We start from the raw sequence: 18273 nt of genomic DNA, 5'->3' as shown, positions 1-18273 counted from the left end.
TGTTCTGTCAGGACTCAAATTATATTCTTCATATAGATCTTGGTGATGGTCTGGGAGTGGGTAGGTGATGATGGGAGGCTTAAACTGTCTGGTTGTTAGCTGGAAGTTTAATTCTTCTCCGACATTATCTGATAATGTCTTTTTCTTTCTTGAGGTATATTGACATCCAATAAGCTACATATTTTTGAAGTGTATACTGTGATATGTTGACATAGGTATATACCATGAAGTGGTCACCACAATCAAGATAGTGAGCATATCTATCACTGTCCTTCTATTGGGAGCAAGACAAGTATGTCCATTCTTCCCAGTCTTATTCAGCAGCCTCTGGAGTTGCTACCAAGTGCAATAAGGCAAGAAAAAAATAAAAGGCATGTAGATTGGAAAGGAAGAAATAAAACTATTCCCAGACAACATGAATGCCTTGATAGAAAATGCCATGGACTCATCAAAAAAAGTTAGAACTAATCAATGAATTAGCCAAGGCTACAAGATAGAGAAAGCTATTGTATTTTTTTTTTTATATTTTTTTACTTTTTAAAATTTACATCCAAATTAGCATATAGTGAAACAATGATTTCGGGAGTAGATTCCTTAATGCCCCTTACCCATTTAGCCCATCCCCCCTCCCACAACCCCTCCAACAACCCTCAGTTTGTTCTCCATATTTATGAGTCTCTTTTGTCCCCCTCCCTGTTTTTATATTATTTTGTTTACCTTCCCTTATATTCATCTGTTTTGTCTCTTAAAGTCCTCATATGAGTAAAGTCATATGATATTTGTCTTTCTCTAATTTTGCTTAGCATAATACCCTCCAGTTCTATCCACGTAGTTGCAAATGGCAAAATTTCATTCTTTTTGATTGCCGAGTAATACTCCTGTGTGTGTGTGTGTGTGTGTGTGTGTGTGTGTGTGTGTGTGTATACACATACCACATCTTCTTTATCCATTCATCCATCGATGGACATTTGGGCTCTTTACATAATTTGACTATTGTTGATAGTGCTGCTATAAACATGGGGGTGCATGTGTAGTTCTATTTTTAGTTTTTTGAGGAACCTCCATACTGTTTTCCAGAGTGGCTGCACCAGCTTGCATTCCCACCAACAGTGCAAAAGAGATCCTCTTTCTCTGCATCCTTGCCAACATCTTTTGTTGCCTGAGTTGTTAATGTTAGCCATTCTGACAGGTGTGAGGTGGTATCATTGTGGTTTGGATTTGTATTTCCCTGATGATGAGTGATGTGGAGCATTTTTTCATGTGTCTGTTGGCCATCTGGATGTCTTCTTTGGAGAAGTGTCTATTCATGTCTTTTGCCCATATCTTCACTGGATTATTTGTTTTTTGGGTGTTGAGTTTGATAAGTTCTTTGTAGATTTTGGATACTAACCCTTTATCTGATATGTCATTTGCGAATATCTTCTCCCATTCTGTTGGTTGCCTTTTAGTTTTGCTGATTGTTTGCTTCGCTGTGCAGAAGCTTTTTATTTTGATGAGGTCCCAGTAGTTCATTTTTGCTTTTGTTTCCCTTGCCTCCGGAGACGTGTTGAGTAAGAAATTGCTGCGGGCAAGATGAAAGAGGTTTTTGCCTGCTTTCTCCTGGAGGATTTTGATGGCTTCCTGTCTTACATTGAGGTCTTTCATCCACTTTGAGTTTATTTTTGTGTATGGTGTAAGGAAGTGGTCCAGGTTCATTCTCCTGCATGTCGCTGTCCAGTTTTCCCAGCACCACTTGCTGAAGAGACTGTCTTTATTCCATTGGGTATTGTTTCCTGCTTTGTCAAAGATTAGTTGGCCATACGTTTGTGGGTCCATTTCTGGGTTCTCTATTCTATTACATTGATCTGAGTGTCTGTTCTTGTACCAGTACCATACTGCCTTGATGATTACAAAAAGCTATTGTATTTTTCATATAGTGGTGTGAACAAGTAGAATTTGAAATTCTAAAAACAGTACCATTTATAGTAGCTCAGAAACCATGATATACTTATGTATAAATCTCACCAAATATGTGCAGGATCTCTATGCTGAAAACTTCAAAACACTGATAATGAAAAAAAATACCTACATAAATGGAGAGGTACACCATATTAAAATGTCATTATGTCTTATTCTTGACATATTTTGTTGGATTCAATTTACTGAAATTTGGTAAGAAATGCTTCACATCTATATTCACGAGAGATAATGCTGTATAGCTTGTGATGTCTTTATCTGATGATAATATTGATATTTGATTATTGGGGAATGCTTGCCTCAGGGAATGAGGTGAAGGCATTCCCTCCTCAGTTTTTGTAAGGAATTTGTGACGAATTGGTATTCTTTCTTTCTTAAATTTTGGTGGAATATACCAGTGAAGCCATCTGGAACATTGTATTTCTTTTGTGGAAACGTGTTTAGCTAAATTCTATTTCTTTTACAGAAGGAGGAATATTCATGTTACCAATTTCTTCTTGAATGAGCTTTGGTATTTTGCGTCCTTCAAGAATTTGTCCGTTTCATCTTTTTCAAATTTATTAACATAAAATATTTCATAATATTCTCTTATCTTTTTAAAGTCTGTAGTATTCTTTGCATTTTGTCTCCCCTTTTGTTCTTTTAGTTGGTGATTCCTTTGTTCCTGTTCAGTCTGGCTAGAGGTTTATCAACTTAATTGATCTTTTCAGAGAAGAAGCTTTTGATTTCATTGATTTTTTTTTCCCCTCTATTTTCTCTATTTCAGGGGTTGGCAAACTTTTTTTTTTTTTTTTTTTTTTTTGGCAAACTTTTTCTACAAAGGTCAGGGTAGATATCTTAAGTTTTGCAGGTCATCCAGTCAGCTGTGCTGTTCTAGCCTGAAAGCAGCTATAGACAATATGTAAGCAAGTAGACATGGTTATTTTCCAAGAACATTCTATTGGCCAAACAGGGAGTGGGTTGGATTTGGCCGGCAGGCTATAATTTGCCAGTCCCTGCTCCATATCATTAATCTCCCGTTGTTCACACGAGTATGTGTGTGTGCCGTGTGCACATGGACATCTGTGTAGCTTTCCTCTCTGCTCCCTAGCTTCCAGGTTAAATTGTTGGGCCCAAGAACTAATTGATCCTTTTAAGACTGTTACAGTGGGGGTTGTGTGGGCTTCAAAACAGACCTGTAGCTCATTCTGCCATGCTCTCCAAGCCTGAGCATGCATGGGTGTATTTGTGCACTCCAAGAAGGGGAATCACTTGCCTATCTTGCTGAGCTAGTCTATTCTGAGAAATGTTTCATGAAATCCCCCTTATATTTGTCTTAGTGGGTAAGAGAGGGGTAGGTAGTTGTTGCCTAGATAAGGCTAAAGGTGTTTGTCATTCCCTCCTCTTCCTGGGAATACCTAGGTCATGAAGCCTTTTAAATTGTGATCCATGGTTAAGAGTCCAAACCTATTTATCCCCTTCCTGTCCCTTCAGTCCTAAGAAATTCAAGGGTATTGTGCCTGCCAAGATTGTTGACAGGCTCACATGTTCCAGCTCACTTTGAAATCTGACATCCTCCTCAGAGCATCTCACATACTTCTGGAGCATATCAGCATACTCTCAATCATGGCTTTCGTGCCCTGGAATAGACCTCGGTGTCTGCTCAAGCCTTGAATTATAAATTGCATTTTCTATGTGTCTTGTATCCCAGAGGCAAACTTTTTTTTTCCTTTTTTTTTTTTTTTTTCAAACCTCAGGACTCACTCCCTAATCTAAGAAGAATAAGATCACACACTCTTTATAGCTGAGGCTTTACGCCATAGTAAGAAAACAGTCTCCTCAATTAGCTGTAATCTTCAAGCTTAATTAGCTTAAGTCTGCCAGAAGAAAGGTTAGAGTTGGAGAAAAGTATTTGAATTTAGACCCTATTCGCACTTCTCATCACTTTGTTTGAGTGGTTCTTCGCTGTGCTCCACGACTCACTGTCACTTCCTCCATGAAGCCTTCCCTGACCATTGAAGTATCAAGCAAGTGCACGTCATGCTTTCTCGGTTCCATTTTTCCTCTGTCACATCACAGTGAGATGTAATTGTGTGATGGCTTCAAAGTCAGGTAGTGTGTGTTACTCCTGTCTTACCTGATGCCCTGCAGAGTGCACGCACATTGTAGGTGCTCAGTAAGTGTTTGTTGAATTGCAGATACCGACACTGACTGGCTCAGTATCCTTTCCACAGTTCTCTCACCTTTGCCTAACCCTTGCCTCCTGCTGGTCTGGCTGTGAGACTCCCAGAAGCTGACAGAAAGTCCCTTCCTCCACTGCCATTGTGGTGATTATCCTCAGGTTACCCTGACCTGCCAGCTGGCACAGGCTCCCTCCAGTCTCGTTAGACCAACCTGGACTAAGCTCCTTCACACATTTTCCTTACCTTTCTGTTCCTCTAGCCAGGTTTTTAAAAGTCAAGGGATCCTAAATGCATGTGTCTAGTGGACAGGATCCAGGCCCTCACCCAGAAGGTGAGGTAGCTTGGAGCTTGGGAGCAGGTAGCACTTGGAGCAGGCGGGCAGGAGGGAGGTTGCAACACCTGTGACGCTCCCACCAAAGAGACCACTTTTTTGAAGAAACCTCATTGGGTTAGCAATAAGAGTTTGTTTTAGGAATGAAATTTTCAAGAAAATGATAACAGTTTTATATGAGAGCATGAACCATAAGACATGGCTGCCTTTGCCCAGTGATGGCTTATGCCCCAAAAGAAACTAATGAGATATTTGGGTTCTCTTTTGCCTAAGGTAGACTTTCCTTAGGTGTGGTTACTTCATTGGCGATGGTGTCAGGAGAGGAGATCAGAGTGGGACCTGTGAACGTCTGTGTACTTCAGGTGGGAAATTGCCTGGGCTCTTGAGAGCTTGCCTCTGGGACTGCAGAGCTTTCCTGATCACCAGCCCTTTGTTCTTTTCCAGACACTGTGCATCCTAGCCAACATAGCAGATGGGACAACAGCAAAAGAACTCATTATGACCAATGATGACATCCTGCAGAAAATCAAGTATTACATGGTAGGCCTTTGTCCCTTTCACTGCTCCACGGTAGCTTCATCAGAAGGCAGGGACTATTGGGGCGCCTGGGTGGCGCAGTCGGTTAAGCGTCCGACTTCGGCCAGGTCACGATCTCGCGGTCCGTGAGTTCGAGCCCCGCGTCGGGCTCTGGGCTGATGGCTCAGAGCCTGGAGCCTGTTTCCGATTCTGTGTCTCCCTCTCTCTCTGCCCCTCCCCCGTTCATGCTCTGTCTCTCTCTGTCCCAAAAATAAATAAACGTTGAAAAAAAAAATTTTTAAAAAAGAAGGCAGGGACTATAGCATTGTTAGTGCAAAACAAACGGTGCAGAGATTAAAAAAAAGAAGAGACTACTCTGTAACAGATTTAAGGAGCTCTCTTTCATCCTGAAGAAAAAGAGACTGGAAGGCCTTGAAGCTTGTGCTGTTTGGCAGTATTACCACCCATCCATCACCCCACTCCCCACCCTCGTTGTCTCCTGATTGCCTCCTTCTTATTCAGTGAGGACTTGGGCTCTTGGATTTCCCTCACTGCCCCGAAACCCCTGTCTTACCTCTCAAGGCTTCTGTCCGATGTGTGTGAGCTCTTAAGCCTCCAGCACCCGTGGCACTTGTTCTTTGACCTGTTTGCTTGCAAACACAATCTGCTACCTACTTCCAAACACGTCGGTCACCTATTGCCACAGCCATCCCGTGAATCTTGTTATCAGCAGAAACTGCCTGTTGCCAAAATCTGACAGTCTTTTCATTCTGTCAGTGTCTCCTAACAAAACCCTAACTGTGGGTGAACCTGTCTTCTCTTTGCCTGCCTGTCAGAGTCCACAGCTGCAGAGAAAGGCATAGAACCAGGCTGATTGGTTTCATGTTAATTTCACAGTTTACAACCAACCCACCCCCACCCCCACCATGGGTACTCAGCAGTGTCTACTACCCCTCTGATTCTCCAGCAAGCTGACACCTCTCATGCAAAATGGGTTCTTACCTTCTTGTTCTTTAAACCTCACCTTTTCTCTCCCTCATCACTCATAGTGATGACTTCACCTTCTGTTCTATTATGAGAATAGAGGCCAGAATCCCTTAGTGGCTCCCTGTTAACACCTTGAATAACATCCATACCCACCTTGTGATGGCCTGTGAAGTCCTGCATGATCCGACTCATCCGTATCCCCAACTCCTCTCATTTCCCTCTTTGCTTTGTTCATTACACTGACCTCCTTCTGTTCCTTAAAAAGGCCATGCATGTTCCTTCCTACCTTGGGACGTTTGCACATGCTGGCTCTGCTCTGCCTGGAACACTTTTCTTCGCACTCTTTGGTGTGCCTTCTAACCTCTCAGATCTGAGCTCAACTGACACATCTTGTGGGCTCTTATCCATGTGGGTTATACTTTGTTACCTTCAGAGCACTTAGATGAATTACAGTGATACATAAAAGTGTTTGTGTCCCTCACATAAGCTCCACGAAGGCAAGAATTAGGTCAGTTTTGTGTACATTTTCGTATCTATCACCTTGGACGATGCCTGGCCTTTAGTATGTGCTCAGTAAATATTTGTTGAATGAAGCAGTAATGCTTCAACCAGGAATTCCCTTATCTTTCCAATACCAGATCCACATAGTATCTCTAATCTTTTCAAAGTTTTTCTTGATTTCCCATATCCACCGAGGTATACCTGTTCATAGCCAGGCTTTGTAAAAGTATCTTCTATACATGCTAACTCCTTCTTCACCTCTAAAATTCACTCTAACTACTTCATATGGCCTTTACTTCATCACTCAACTAAAACTGCTCTGCTTAAGGTTACCAATGACCTCCATGATGCCGAATCCAAAGTTTTCTCTCCTAATCTCACCTCACGTACAGCAGCCTTCAACACAGCTGACCATTTCCTCTTGGAAACAATCTTTTCTTATGTTTTCCATGACAGTATCCCTCCTTGCTTAGCCCTGGACTCTTCTTTTCTCTCCTACATGCTCTCCTGAGACCTGTGGTCTTTATTACACTATTACACAGTGGCATTTCCTAGGGAGCTTTCAAAGATTGTAGCCTTGTCCCTTTCCTTTCAAGCTTTTGATTTAATAGGTCTGGGTTGTGGCTTGGGCATCAGGGTTTTTGAAAGTTCCCCAGGTGGTTCTTATGTATAGCTGTGATTGAAAACCCCTGGTTTAGGGGGATCTCATCCACTCCCATGGCTTTTACCATCCTCTCTATGCTTTTTTTGGTTTCTGGGCTCTGGTCTAGTAGTCTTGATAAATGGAATAGGCATTTATAGTATTTACATTTTCCATAGTATCCAACAATATAAAATACAAACAAAGTAATGGTTACTGGCCTTCAAAAGCTATGACAACAAGCTTTCCTGATGGTGCCTGCAGCTCTGCAAACGCTTGTTCTTTTCTTAATGTGGGCAGGGCGTAGAGGAGGGTCACATGGAGGATATACCTCCACACTTGTTTTCTGAACTCTGGACTCATATATCCTGACTACCCTACATCTCCATGTGCCTGTCTGATGCTTCCTGAAGGTGATGTTTAAAGATGAATTCTTGGGGCACCTGGGTGACTTGGTCGGTTAAGCATTCAACATTGACTCAGGTCATCTCACAGTTTGTGGGTTCGAGCCCTGTGTCTGGCTCTGTACTGACAGCTCAGAGCCTGGAGCCTGCTTCAGATTCTGTGTCCCTCTCTCTCTGCCCCTCCCCCACTCACACTGTCTCTCTCTCTCTCTCTCTCTTTCTCTCTCTCTCTCTCTCTCAAAAAATAAATAAACATTAAAAAAATAAAAATTGGGGTTTTTTTAAATACTCTTATTTTAGAGAGAGAGCGTGAGCGACGGAGGGGCAGAGAGAGGGAGACACAGAATCTGAAGCAGGCTCCACGCTCTGAGCTGTCAGCACAGAGCCCGACATGGGGCTCGAACCCACAAACCATGAGATCATGACCTGAGCTGAAGTCTGATGCCCAGCCAACTGAGCCACCCAGATGCCCTAGAAATGAATTCTTAAATATCTCCCCTAAACCTAAGTTTCTTCTCTCCTGAGTTTCCCATCTCAGTATAGTAGCTCTGCCCTGCTCAAACCTGGGAGCCAGTCTTGATTTCTCCAGCTCTTTCACCTCATTAATCCAGTTTTTCAGCAGGTCCTGTCAGTCGTTCCCCCAAAGCAGAATTGGATTCTTTTTGCTTCTTTCTATCACCACTGCCCTCACTCTGGACCAAGCCATAGCATCTCATGCCTGATTGACTATAGTAGCCTCCTCGACACCTCTGCACGGTCACTCCAGTCCCTTCAGCCCAGGTCAGATCTTCACCATCCACTGCTTAAATCCTTCAGGAGCTTCCTCCCAACTCAGAGTGAAATCTGAAGTCCTTTCTCTGGCCTACAAGGGCCCACAATTTAGCCACGCCCACTTCTCTGAAAGTTGCCCCACTTTGCCTTCTCAGTATGCACAAGCTTGGTAGCTCCTTCTTACCTCAGACCTTTTCAGGAACTTTTCCTTCCTCTTGGTGCCCCTAGGCCCTTACTCTTGGCACAACTTGTACCTTTCTATCCCTTAAGTCTCTGCTTAAACATTGCCTCCTGTAGGGTGCCTGGGTGGCTCAGTCAGCTGAGCATTGGACTCTTGATTTCTGCTCGGGTCATGATCTCACAATTAATGGGACTGAGCCCAGCTCAGAGCCTACTTGGGATTCTCTCTCCCCCTTTCTCTGCCCCTCCTCCACTCAACACGCACCTGTGCTTTCTCCTCTCAAAATAAACATTTAAAACAAAAATCTTGCCTCCTTCAAAGAGATCTCTTCTGTGCTCTCCACCTAAATTAGATTCCCACCCCTTCACCCTGTAGTTTGCTCCATCACAATTTGTTTCCTCAAGAAATATGTATTGAATGAATGAACTTATACATCGTAAACATGTATTTTTGTACAGTATATCATTTCATTTATTCAACAAATACCCATTCAGGTGGGAGCAGATGATAAGTTTTATTATGTTTTGTCTTTGTGGAACCTGAACTGGGTATCTTTTTAAAAGTCTTGGCAGGTATGGGGTGCCTGGGTGGCTTAGTCAGTTAAGTGTCAGACTTCAGTTCAAATCATGATCTTACAATTTGGGAGTTCGAGCTCTGTGCTGGGCTATGTTCTGACAGCTCAGAGACTGGAGCCTGCTTCAGGTTCTGTGTCTTCCTCTCTCTCTCTCTGCCCCTCCCCCATTCATGATCTGTCTCTCTTTCTCAAAAACAAACATTAAAAAAAAGAGAGAGGGGCGCCTGGGTGGCGCAGTCAGTTAAGCGTCCGACTTCAGCCAGGTCACGATCTCGCGGTCTGTGAGTCCGAGCCCCGCGTCGGGCTCTGGGCTGATGGCTCGGAGCCTGGAGCCTGTTTCCAATTCTGTGTCTCCCTCTCTCTCTGCCCCTCCCCCGTTCATGCTCTGTCTCTCTCTGTCCCAAAAATAAATAAACGTTGAAAAAAAAAATTTAAAAAAAAAAAAAAAAAGAGAGAGAGAGAGTACAATTTAAAAGTCTGGACAGGTAAAAAGGGAAAAGAATCACCAGCCATAGAATTGTAGTGAAGAAAGCCACGTCCACCTTCTGTCTCTGCATTGTTGAGATACAGTCCTACATGATGAGATAAATCTCTCTGCCTTCAAAAACTGTTGAGTATATTATGCCACTGGTATTTTCCAGACGTGCATTTTATTTAAATGTACTGGGGACTTTTTTCTTAATTGATCAATAGGAAAATCATCTGTAATGATTGTGTTACTATTGGGGCCTCTGTCATGTAGGAGAAAGCACTCTATATGGGTAAATGATCCAACTTTAACAAAAGTGGTTATACTTTGAGTACATAAAGAAAAATAAGAATTGTGTTTCAGAAGATGAGGAAGCTCTTTAATAGTAGAAACATTAGATGAAGCAAGTAAAGACTCAATCAAGTATTGTGGGACATCACCCCACAAATAAGAGTAATTTACTTTTCAACGTTTATTTATTTTTGGGACAGAGAGAGACAGAGCATGAATGGGGGAGGGGCAGAGAGAGAGGGAGACACAGAATCGGAAACAGGCTCCAGGCTCTGAGCCATCAGCCCAGAGCCCGACGCGGGGCTGGAACTCCCGGACCGTGAGATCGTGACCTGGCTGAAGTCGGACGCTCAACCGACTACGCCACCCAGGCGCCCCAAGAGTAATTTACTTTTAAGAGTAAGAGTAGTACTCTTAGGAATAAGAGTATTTGGGGCACCTGGATGGCTTAGGTGATTGAGTGTCCAACTCTTTATTTTGGCTCAGGCCATGATCTCACAGTTGGTGAGTTCATGCCCCACATCCGGCTCCACACTGATAGTGTGGAGCCTACTTGGGATTCTCTCTCTCTCCCTCCCTCTCTCTCTGCTCCTCCCCTGCTCATGCTCTCTTTCTCTCTCAAAAATAAACTTTAAAACAAAAAAAAGTAATTTGAATTAGATCATCAGTAGCCAAATACAAAAGGCACATTCATCCAATTTATTGACCACTGGAGACCTGAAAGTTTCCTCGTGTAGATAAAAACAGAGAGAGTGATAAATTGTAAACTACCCATAGAGCCCTGGAGGTGTTTTGTTTGGCTTACCAGAGGGTTTCTAAAATCTGAATGTGAATGTCTCTTGGCAAGTCTTCTTCACTCCCCAGTTTACCAGATTTCCTACCATTCTCTGTTGTCTTAAGCCCAGCCCATTCACCCACTGAAGTTTGAGAGCCCAAATTCACACTTTTAGCCTATTGGAATTGCCTGTGGTATGTTACAAAAAAGTACATCGAGTAAGATTACCTCCATATTGTTTTTTTCTTTTTTTGCATCAAATAGGGTCATTCACATGTCAAACTGCAGCTTGCCGCTATGTTCTGTATATCAAACCTCATATGGAATGAAGAGGAAGGTAAGAGATTGGTGAGATTTGTTCTCAAGAAAATTATGGGAGGGAAAGCAGCAGGTGCCCCTGAGATCCTAGGTGCAGGCCTCATTCAGTGGGTTCCAAGTACCCAGCAGAGTCACCTTGGCATGAGAATCGATGGGACTAGCCTGAGTCAGCTGGACAGCTAACACTGAGCCCCTACCTTGGAGTCAACGCTGTAGCGGATTACAGAGGATGGGGGTGGAGGAGCCCTAGAGAAATGAGTAGGGTCCATGCCCTTGAGAAGGCTGAGCAGGAGGTTGGTGGGAGATACTTGAAGAAGATGAGAGGTGGGCAGTTGGGTCTTTGATTGTGTGCAGAGGAGGCACATGTAAGGACCCCAGGCAGATAAGCTTAATGGAGAAGTGGGTGCATTGGTGAGAAAGGAGAAATACACAAGTGCTGAAGCAGCCAGTCTGGAAAGTGGCCTCTGTGGATTGGAGGTTCTCCACCTTGACTGCATATTAGAGTCACCTGAGGATTTTTGCACCAGACCAATTTAATGGGGGGGGGGGGGGGGGGGCAGATGATAGGCATAAGTATTTTAATTCTCCAGGTGATTCCAATGTCCAGCCAAGGTGGCAGACAGATGTGGAAGAACAGTGAGTCTCAATGCTGTTGGCTGCATAAGAATCACCTGGGGAACTTTTTAAAACGCAGATTTCTGGGCTATACACCAAGAGATTCTGCTTCACTGGGTATAGAGGAGGTCAGTGAATGAGTGAGTCACTGCAGGCTCTTGATGGGGAGGAAAGACTCCAGGAGGAGTATTCTATTCAGCAGCCGTGTCTAGAACAAAGTGGAAGGAAGAGAAATTGAATTCAACATGTAGGCCTAGACACCAAGCACCAGGGAAACAAAACTGCCCTCAAGGAGGTCCTAGTCTAGTTGAAAGGGAGGACAGTGCAGTACGAAGTTGGAACTGTCACATGCTAACCAGGAGACTGCAGGAAGTGTTGGGAGGTCAGAGCAGGGTGAAAGAGATTAGAAGGGGGAAAACAAGACCTGTTTGAACTAGGAAGAGCCTGGCTTTAGATGTCCAGAAAGAGACGAAGATGGGGCCCGATGGCAGAGGGCCTTGTGCCAGGCTGAAGAATCTGACCTTGATGCTATAGTCCTTGGAGACATTACTCGATCAGCAGAATCCAGGATGGACACAGGAAGGAGGGTCAAGGAGCAGGGAGACCAGTTTTTGAGCATCCAAGCATGAGGGGATCCAACTTCACTGGGGACCAGGGGCATGGAAGGATGGGGAGTAAAGGACCCTGGTAAGGCTCTAGATTGTTGATTGTACATCAAGGAAAGCAGATGCCTGGGTCGTGTTCCCAGTAACCTGTTAGCTTTAATCTCTTAGGTTCACAAGAACGCCAGGATAAATTACGAGACATGGGCATCGTAGATATTCTACACAAACTGAGTCAGTCACCAGATTCAAACCTTTGTGACAAGTGAGTATCAAAATAAAAGGGCCTTGCTTTGGGGTATGTTGGATTCTTTTATGAAAGGGTCTGGCTTGCTTAGTAATTCACATGGCCAAACTTAAAATCTTTTAGATTCTTGAATTCCCTTCATTAACTGTGAGCCACTGTAGGAATTTTGAGTAAGATAAACTAATAATCAGCAAATTTCTTAAAGATTCTCATCTTATTGGGAGTTAACATGAGCCTGGGCCATCTTAGTGGATATCTGGAGAGGATCCAGAAATCATTCTCTTGACATTAAAATAGAAAGGAAGGCCAATAATAAAAACATCCATTACCTCAAAACCTCATTGAGCACCTGCCTTGTGTCAGCCTGGCCTGGCTGCTGGGAATACAGCAGTGTCCACTGAGGGTTTGCTGTCCTCGCAATATACCTAGAGAAGCAAGAATCATAATCAGAGATCTGTGTAACGTCAAAATAGCCGCAAATGTTCTCCCTAGCTGTATACACTCTGCCGCTCATGTTCATTCTCCACACTCCTGGACGTGGCTCACAAGTGCTCCATGGCCTAGCTCTGCCTTTCTCATTCTCTGTGCTCCCCCTGCCCTGTACTCCAGCCACACCTTCCCTGTCACAGTATCACATCTTCATGCATTTACACATTCTGTTCCATCCGATTTGCTACCCAGTCCACTCTCTGCCTAATTCCCCATTCCTTTGGCAGAGAATTTTTTTCAATAGTAACCTCTACTGGGTACTGTTTTAGGCCTTGGAGATAATAATGGTGAATAAAATCGATGAAGTCCTTGCCTTTGTGGAACTTAACATTCTAGTACAGAAGACACCACAAACAAATGAATATGTAATATGATAGCAGGTAGTGAGAGGTACTATGAGAAAAACAGCAAGGTGAAGGAATGAAGTATAAAAAAGTTTCTTTTCCTATAGATGGGCCAGTAAAGTCCTTTCTGAGGATGTGACATTTGATCAAAGATCTGGATGAAATAGTCTGCCAGGCAGATGTTCAGAAGCATAGTATTCTAACGGAGGAGACAGTGAGTGCAAGGCTGTGAGGCAGGAATGAGGTTGACATGTTTAAGAAACAACAGGGAGACCAGTGGGACTGCAGATAAATAAATGAGGGCTGGACTGGTAATAAGTGGACTCTGGGAGGCAGCAGGGAGCAAGCAAAAAGCCTTATAGGCCATAGTAGGGACTTCGGATTTTAATCAGAGTTTGATAGAAAGTCATTGGAGAGTTTTGAGCAGAAGAGATCTTACCTGACTTGAATTTGTGCAAGATCACTCTGGTGGCTGCGTAGAGAATCACCTGGGCAAGCAGGGAAGGGAGAACGGTTCAAGGCTATTGTCACGTAGGTAAGAGATGAGATGAGGGTGGCAGTGGTAGAAGTATTGAGAAGTGGTCAGATTTAGGATTTAATCTAAAGATAGAGACAACAGGATTTGCTCATGGATTTAATGTAAGATGTTAAAGAGAGGAAAGGAAAATGCCTAGGGTTTTAGCCTGAACAACAGAATAGGGTGTTGCCATTTACCAAGATAATGAGGAATACAAGAGAAATTTGGGTTGGGGTAGGGAGAATTGAGGATTCTTGTTTGGACATGCCAGACTTTGGATGCAACTAGATAGTGGTGGATTATCTAATAATACATAGGTAGGTAATGGGGCTGAGGATAAAAACTAGGATGGTATATAAAGCACTGAAGCTGGATGAAGTCACCTAAGGAGACTAAGAGAGAGGAAGACAGTAGGAGGGCTATAAGAACCATGCTGTGGGGCCCTCGAACAGTTAGGGGAAAAGAAAAAGATCCAGCAAAGGAAATGAAGGAACAACCAGTGAGGCAGACAGAGACCCAGGCACAGAAGGTATCCTGAAAGCAAGGGAAGAGAATGCCCCAACAGTGGCCATTTATCCTTGAAAACTCATATCAGGTTGTCCCCTCCTCCAAAAGGTCTTGCCTGATCCATTCTGCACCCTATGCTTTGTCAGGGGACCCCGTCTGCCAGGACCTCCCATAACACCCATAGGATATACCACACTGTCGTGGCTGTCAGCTTGCTCGTCTGTTCCACTCGAGGGAAAAGGCACTTGCTAATTGCTCTTCAAGTGAATGGCTGTGCCAGACTCTAGAGCACACAGAGCAGATGGGGCTCCTGCCTCCCTGAAGTTTGCCATCCTGTGAGTCAAAGTAGACAAATCCCCAAATAACTGCAGCTCAAGGCTGCTGCTCGGTGAGTATCACATCAAAGGCGAGTCAAAGTTAGGCACCCGTTGAAGCCTTGATTTGAGCAGTACTTTAAGGACCAGCACCCTTGCCCCCACCTCCACAGCAGTAGTATGGCTGCTGACTCAGATGATAGGCTATCAGCCCGTCTGTCCTGGCTGAGGGCCAGATCGTTCCCTGGCTTTCTTTTCTCAGGTTTGTTTAGAAACAAAAATAATTCTGCTTAAAATCGTTTCTGGGATGACCTGAAACACTAAAAGAGGCCTCACCAGCAGGATGTACAATAGGTTTTGGCCCTGGCCTACATTGCTTAGACCAGTCTGATGCTATTTCCCATATATGTATGGCACGTAAGTTTTCAGCAGTTTTTAAACCCCATTGAAAGAATCAAGGTCTAAGAAAAAAAAAAAAAAAAAATCAAGGTCTGGGCTACCTTACCTAGTCCATCTAAGGAACCATGATCTTGCCTCTAAAACATCTGTGAAAGACTTCTTAGATATTAAGAGATAGCAGAAAGATGATAAGGTACACACTAAGGTCTAATATAACAAACATAGACAGCCCCCGAGAAAGATTCAGAAGGAGTCTGAATTGGCAGTTCTAATTTTAGTCAAAACCCTCATGTGAACATTCCCACCATGGCACAGACATCTCTCAAGTGTCCTTCTATCTTTAAGGCTTTGTGATCCTTTGACTTTCAAACACTTAGAGATGAGGAGCTATTGTCGGCCAGCCCTTTCCACCTCAGGCTCAAAGGGCCTTGGGATTGTGAGGTGAGGTGGATGGTCATTAAAGGGCGGCTTGTGGCATCATTCATCAACTTGTTTCTGTAGGAAAATGACTTTGTAGAACCCAACTATTTCATAACTCGGAGACTGTGTATACAGGCCTTCCCATTTTGATGGACTGGACTATTTGCAGTTACTATATTTATAGAGTCTTAGATAATTGTAAGAACACCCCTTAGTTTCCACTTTAAAAACTACAGGTCCCATTACTTAACCAGACACTCCATTTGTGTCGAGCTTACTGCATGCCCAGTCTACCTTGGCTTAATTTCATCAGCTAATTGTAACTAAACATTTTAGCCGTTTCTTTCCATAACTTAGAAGGGGGAGACCATTGCTAAAACCTGACTTTGTAATTCCCACAATTGTAGCCTCTTGAGAAACTTTACCAAGTTCATGATTGCAGTAGTAAAGGAGGCCTACCTCAGTCCTAGCTCAAAGGAAGACACTTTAACAAGGATCAGGATGGGTGAGGCCACCGCCCACATCGTGTCTCTTCCTCTCCAACTCGCTGCCTTCTTTCCAGCCATCCCACACTGGTCTACACCAGCAGGCATGAAAAAAAGAATGAGATGAAATTGTAACCTCCTTCCTCAATTTGAAGGCATTTGAAACCATGAGTCAGCATTGGGTCATGAGCTCTAGGCCCCCCAGGCACCTTCTAATCAGCCCCTGAATATCTTTCCCTGGGTCAATTTTCCTCCTAGCTTCCCAGAACCCTAAGTGTACCCCCACAGTGTCCTGGAGCACTAGATAAAACCTGCATGGCAATAGGAGAAAGTAAAGAATTCCAGATACATCACACCTAAATGCCAGTGACCAAGGAAAAGTATAACATGCCCCTGAGCTGCAACAGGTGTAATGACAAGAGCAGCCCTTTCTAAGAGAACCTCAGGAAGAGGAATGCAGCCAGCCTGGGATTGAAGTTACCCACTGACCGCACATCTCTGCCCCGTGTGGTAGTCGCCCAGCTGGGCTCACCCTGCTTCCCTTTGGGGATCTACCTTTTTAGACTCCACGTTACCATCTTTGAGCCACAGGGCTTTTGCCTTCATTCCACTTCTCAGATGATGGCTAACAGGAACTTTGTGATTTCAGGGCAAAGACGGCACTGCAGCAGTACCTGGCGTGACCGGAGCACCCTGGGCACCTGCGAGCATCCCACATCCTTGTTAAAGGAAGTACAGGAACTAGCCTCATTTGATTCCTTCTATTTGCACAAGTCACCTTGGACTGCAGGGAGCTGTTTTGCAAAAGCAATTTGGTAGGCTTAGATCTCAAATTCATCTTGAGAACATTTTTTCGAGGTAGTAATTTCCTCAGAGGACTATTGTGTTTTGTTTTGTTTTGTTTTCTGAGCTACCTGGACTCTTTGTTAGAACAATCAATCATTTTCCTTTGGACCTACAATTTTTTGCCTATGCTGCAGCCACTTTGTGAGTGAGGATGAATGTGTCTCTGCACACATAGGTGTGTGTGCGTGTGTGTGCACATGGGTCAGAATGAATGGATGTGTGTGTGTGAGGGATACCTCAAATTTTTCTTTTCTTATTTTGTGTGAAAATCTCTTTTCTACAGATTTTCCAGGGTTTAAGCATTGCTTGCTGTATAAAAAACTTTACTGAATTATATACAGTTTGAATGAAATGTTATTTTAAAAACAAAACAATTGTTAAGTGTTCCATAAAGGTTATGTTGAATTTTGGTCAGATGAATATTTGTAAGTAAAAAATATATGCATTTCTGAACCTCAACTTACATAGATTTTCTTTATAAAAAACAAAACAAAAAAAAACAAAAACAAAAAACAAAAAAAGAAAAAAGGTTGGCTGTAGTTGGCCTGAATAACAGGCATGATATATGGTGCTGTGCAAAATAGTAAGCTAGCATCTTACTGCCGTCAATATCAGCAGGTACAGAGCCTCTTTTCAGCCTAATTCAATAAGCTCTCAGGCTTCCAAGTCAGATGGACAGGGTGGAGTGGAGTGAGGCAACAAATTCACAATAGGATTTTTGAACCATCAGGGGGAAATATAGCTACTGATAGTGAAAGCCCAGCCCTGACTCTGGCATGCTACACTTGGCAGGAACTGGGCACCAAGAGCCTCCCGACTGCCCTAAATCCTGTCATCGGTGTAGCGGTATCTGGCAGGATATAGAGCCAGTCGTGGAACCTTATGCTCAAACTAAAGTAGGTCATCACTTCCTGGAAACAAAGTCTGATCACCTTGTGCTTCCTGAAACAGCATATATCACTGTGAAACTAAAGAATGCTCTACAGACTCACCTGTAGAAAGAAGCAAAGAACAGGATAGCTTAGAAAGCTGTTTTTCTCTTAGCTATACTCAGCTAATTCTACTAGTCACTCAGGACTGCTATTCAGTGTGCTTTTGTAAAATGAGATCAAAATTTGAGTAAGAGATGTGGCTGAGATTTTGTCCTGCATGAAGCCCAAAGCACTGAAGTTTGAGCGAGGGAAAGGGACTCTCCCCAGCGGATGGAAGATGGATTCTCTGACAGCGAGTGCTACTTCGCCCTGCTGCAGCCTTTAGTTTGGCACCTGGCTCCAGCTTCTGGGTCAGCTTCAAGGTGAACTCAACAGAGGTTGCTCTTGACTGTTTGGAGGAACAACCAGCCTTCCTTTTCCCTTTGCTAAAAGAAGTTCAGAGGCATTGCGGCCCGGAAGCGAGGTCTGTGACCCAGCCGCTTGTCATGAGTGTGTGCCACTGACAGAACCCCAAGCCTCCCAGCCACTCCTGATGGGGCTGCTCACACCGCAGCCACCCCATCACCAACCTGCACCTTCCTTGGAGGATTTAAATATGTTTGATTGCAAATGAATGTTTTTAAGTGTATTTAATGCAATTTTTCCTGTTCTCAACATGACCACCCAAGATTCAAACACAG

The 18273-nt window shown here is 43.7% G+C and overlaps 1 protein-coding gene across 3 annotated transcripts in view; it reads left to right on the top strand.

Annotated features, from left to right (window-relative positions):
* ARMC8 (armadillo repeat containing 8) overlaps positions 1–18272 on the top strand; it is a 108222-nt gene extending 89950 nt beyond the window's left edge. For 2 of the 3 annotated variants that reach the window (XM_043595314.1, XM_043595315.1), the window contains 4 exons: positions 4894–4989; positions 10823–10895; positions 12265–12358; positions 16465–18272. In XM_043595314.1, coding sequence (XP_043451249.1) covers positions 4894–4989; positions 10823–10895; positions 12265–12358; positions 16465–16498 — 297 coding nt within the window. In that variant the 3' untranslated portion in view covers positions 16499–18272. Of the gene's footprint in view, positions 1–4726; positions 4812–4893; positions 4990–10822; positions 10896–12264; positions 12359–16464 lie in introns of those variants that run through there. The other variant, XR_006299488.1, reaches the window with a different exon arrangement.
* Position 18273: the final 1 nt, after the last annotated feature.

Source organism: Prionailurus bengalensis, chromosome C2 (genome assembly GCF_016509475.1).
Source record: "Prionailurus bengalensis isolate Pbe53 chromosome C2, Fcat_Pben_1.1_paternal_pri, whole genome shotgun sequence".
Taxonomy (NCBI): domain Eukaryota; kingdom Metazoa; phylum Chordata; class Mammalia; order Carnivora; family Felidae; genus Prionailurus; species Prionailurus bengalensis.
The sequence above is the reverse complement of the archived record's forward strand: the minus strand, read 5'-3'. Positions and strand labels throughout refer to the sequence as shown.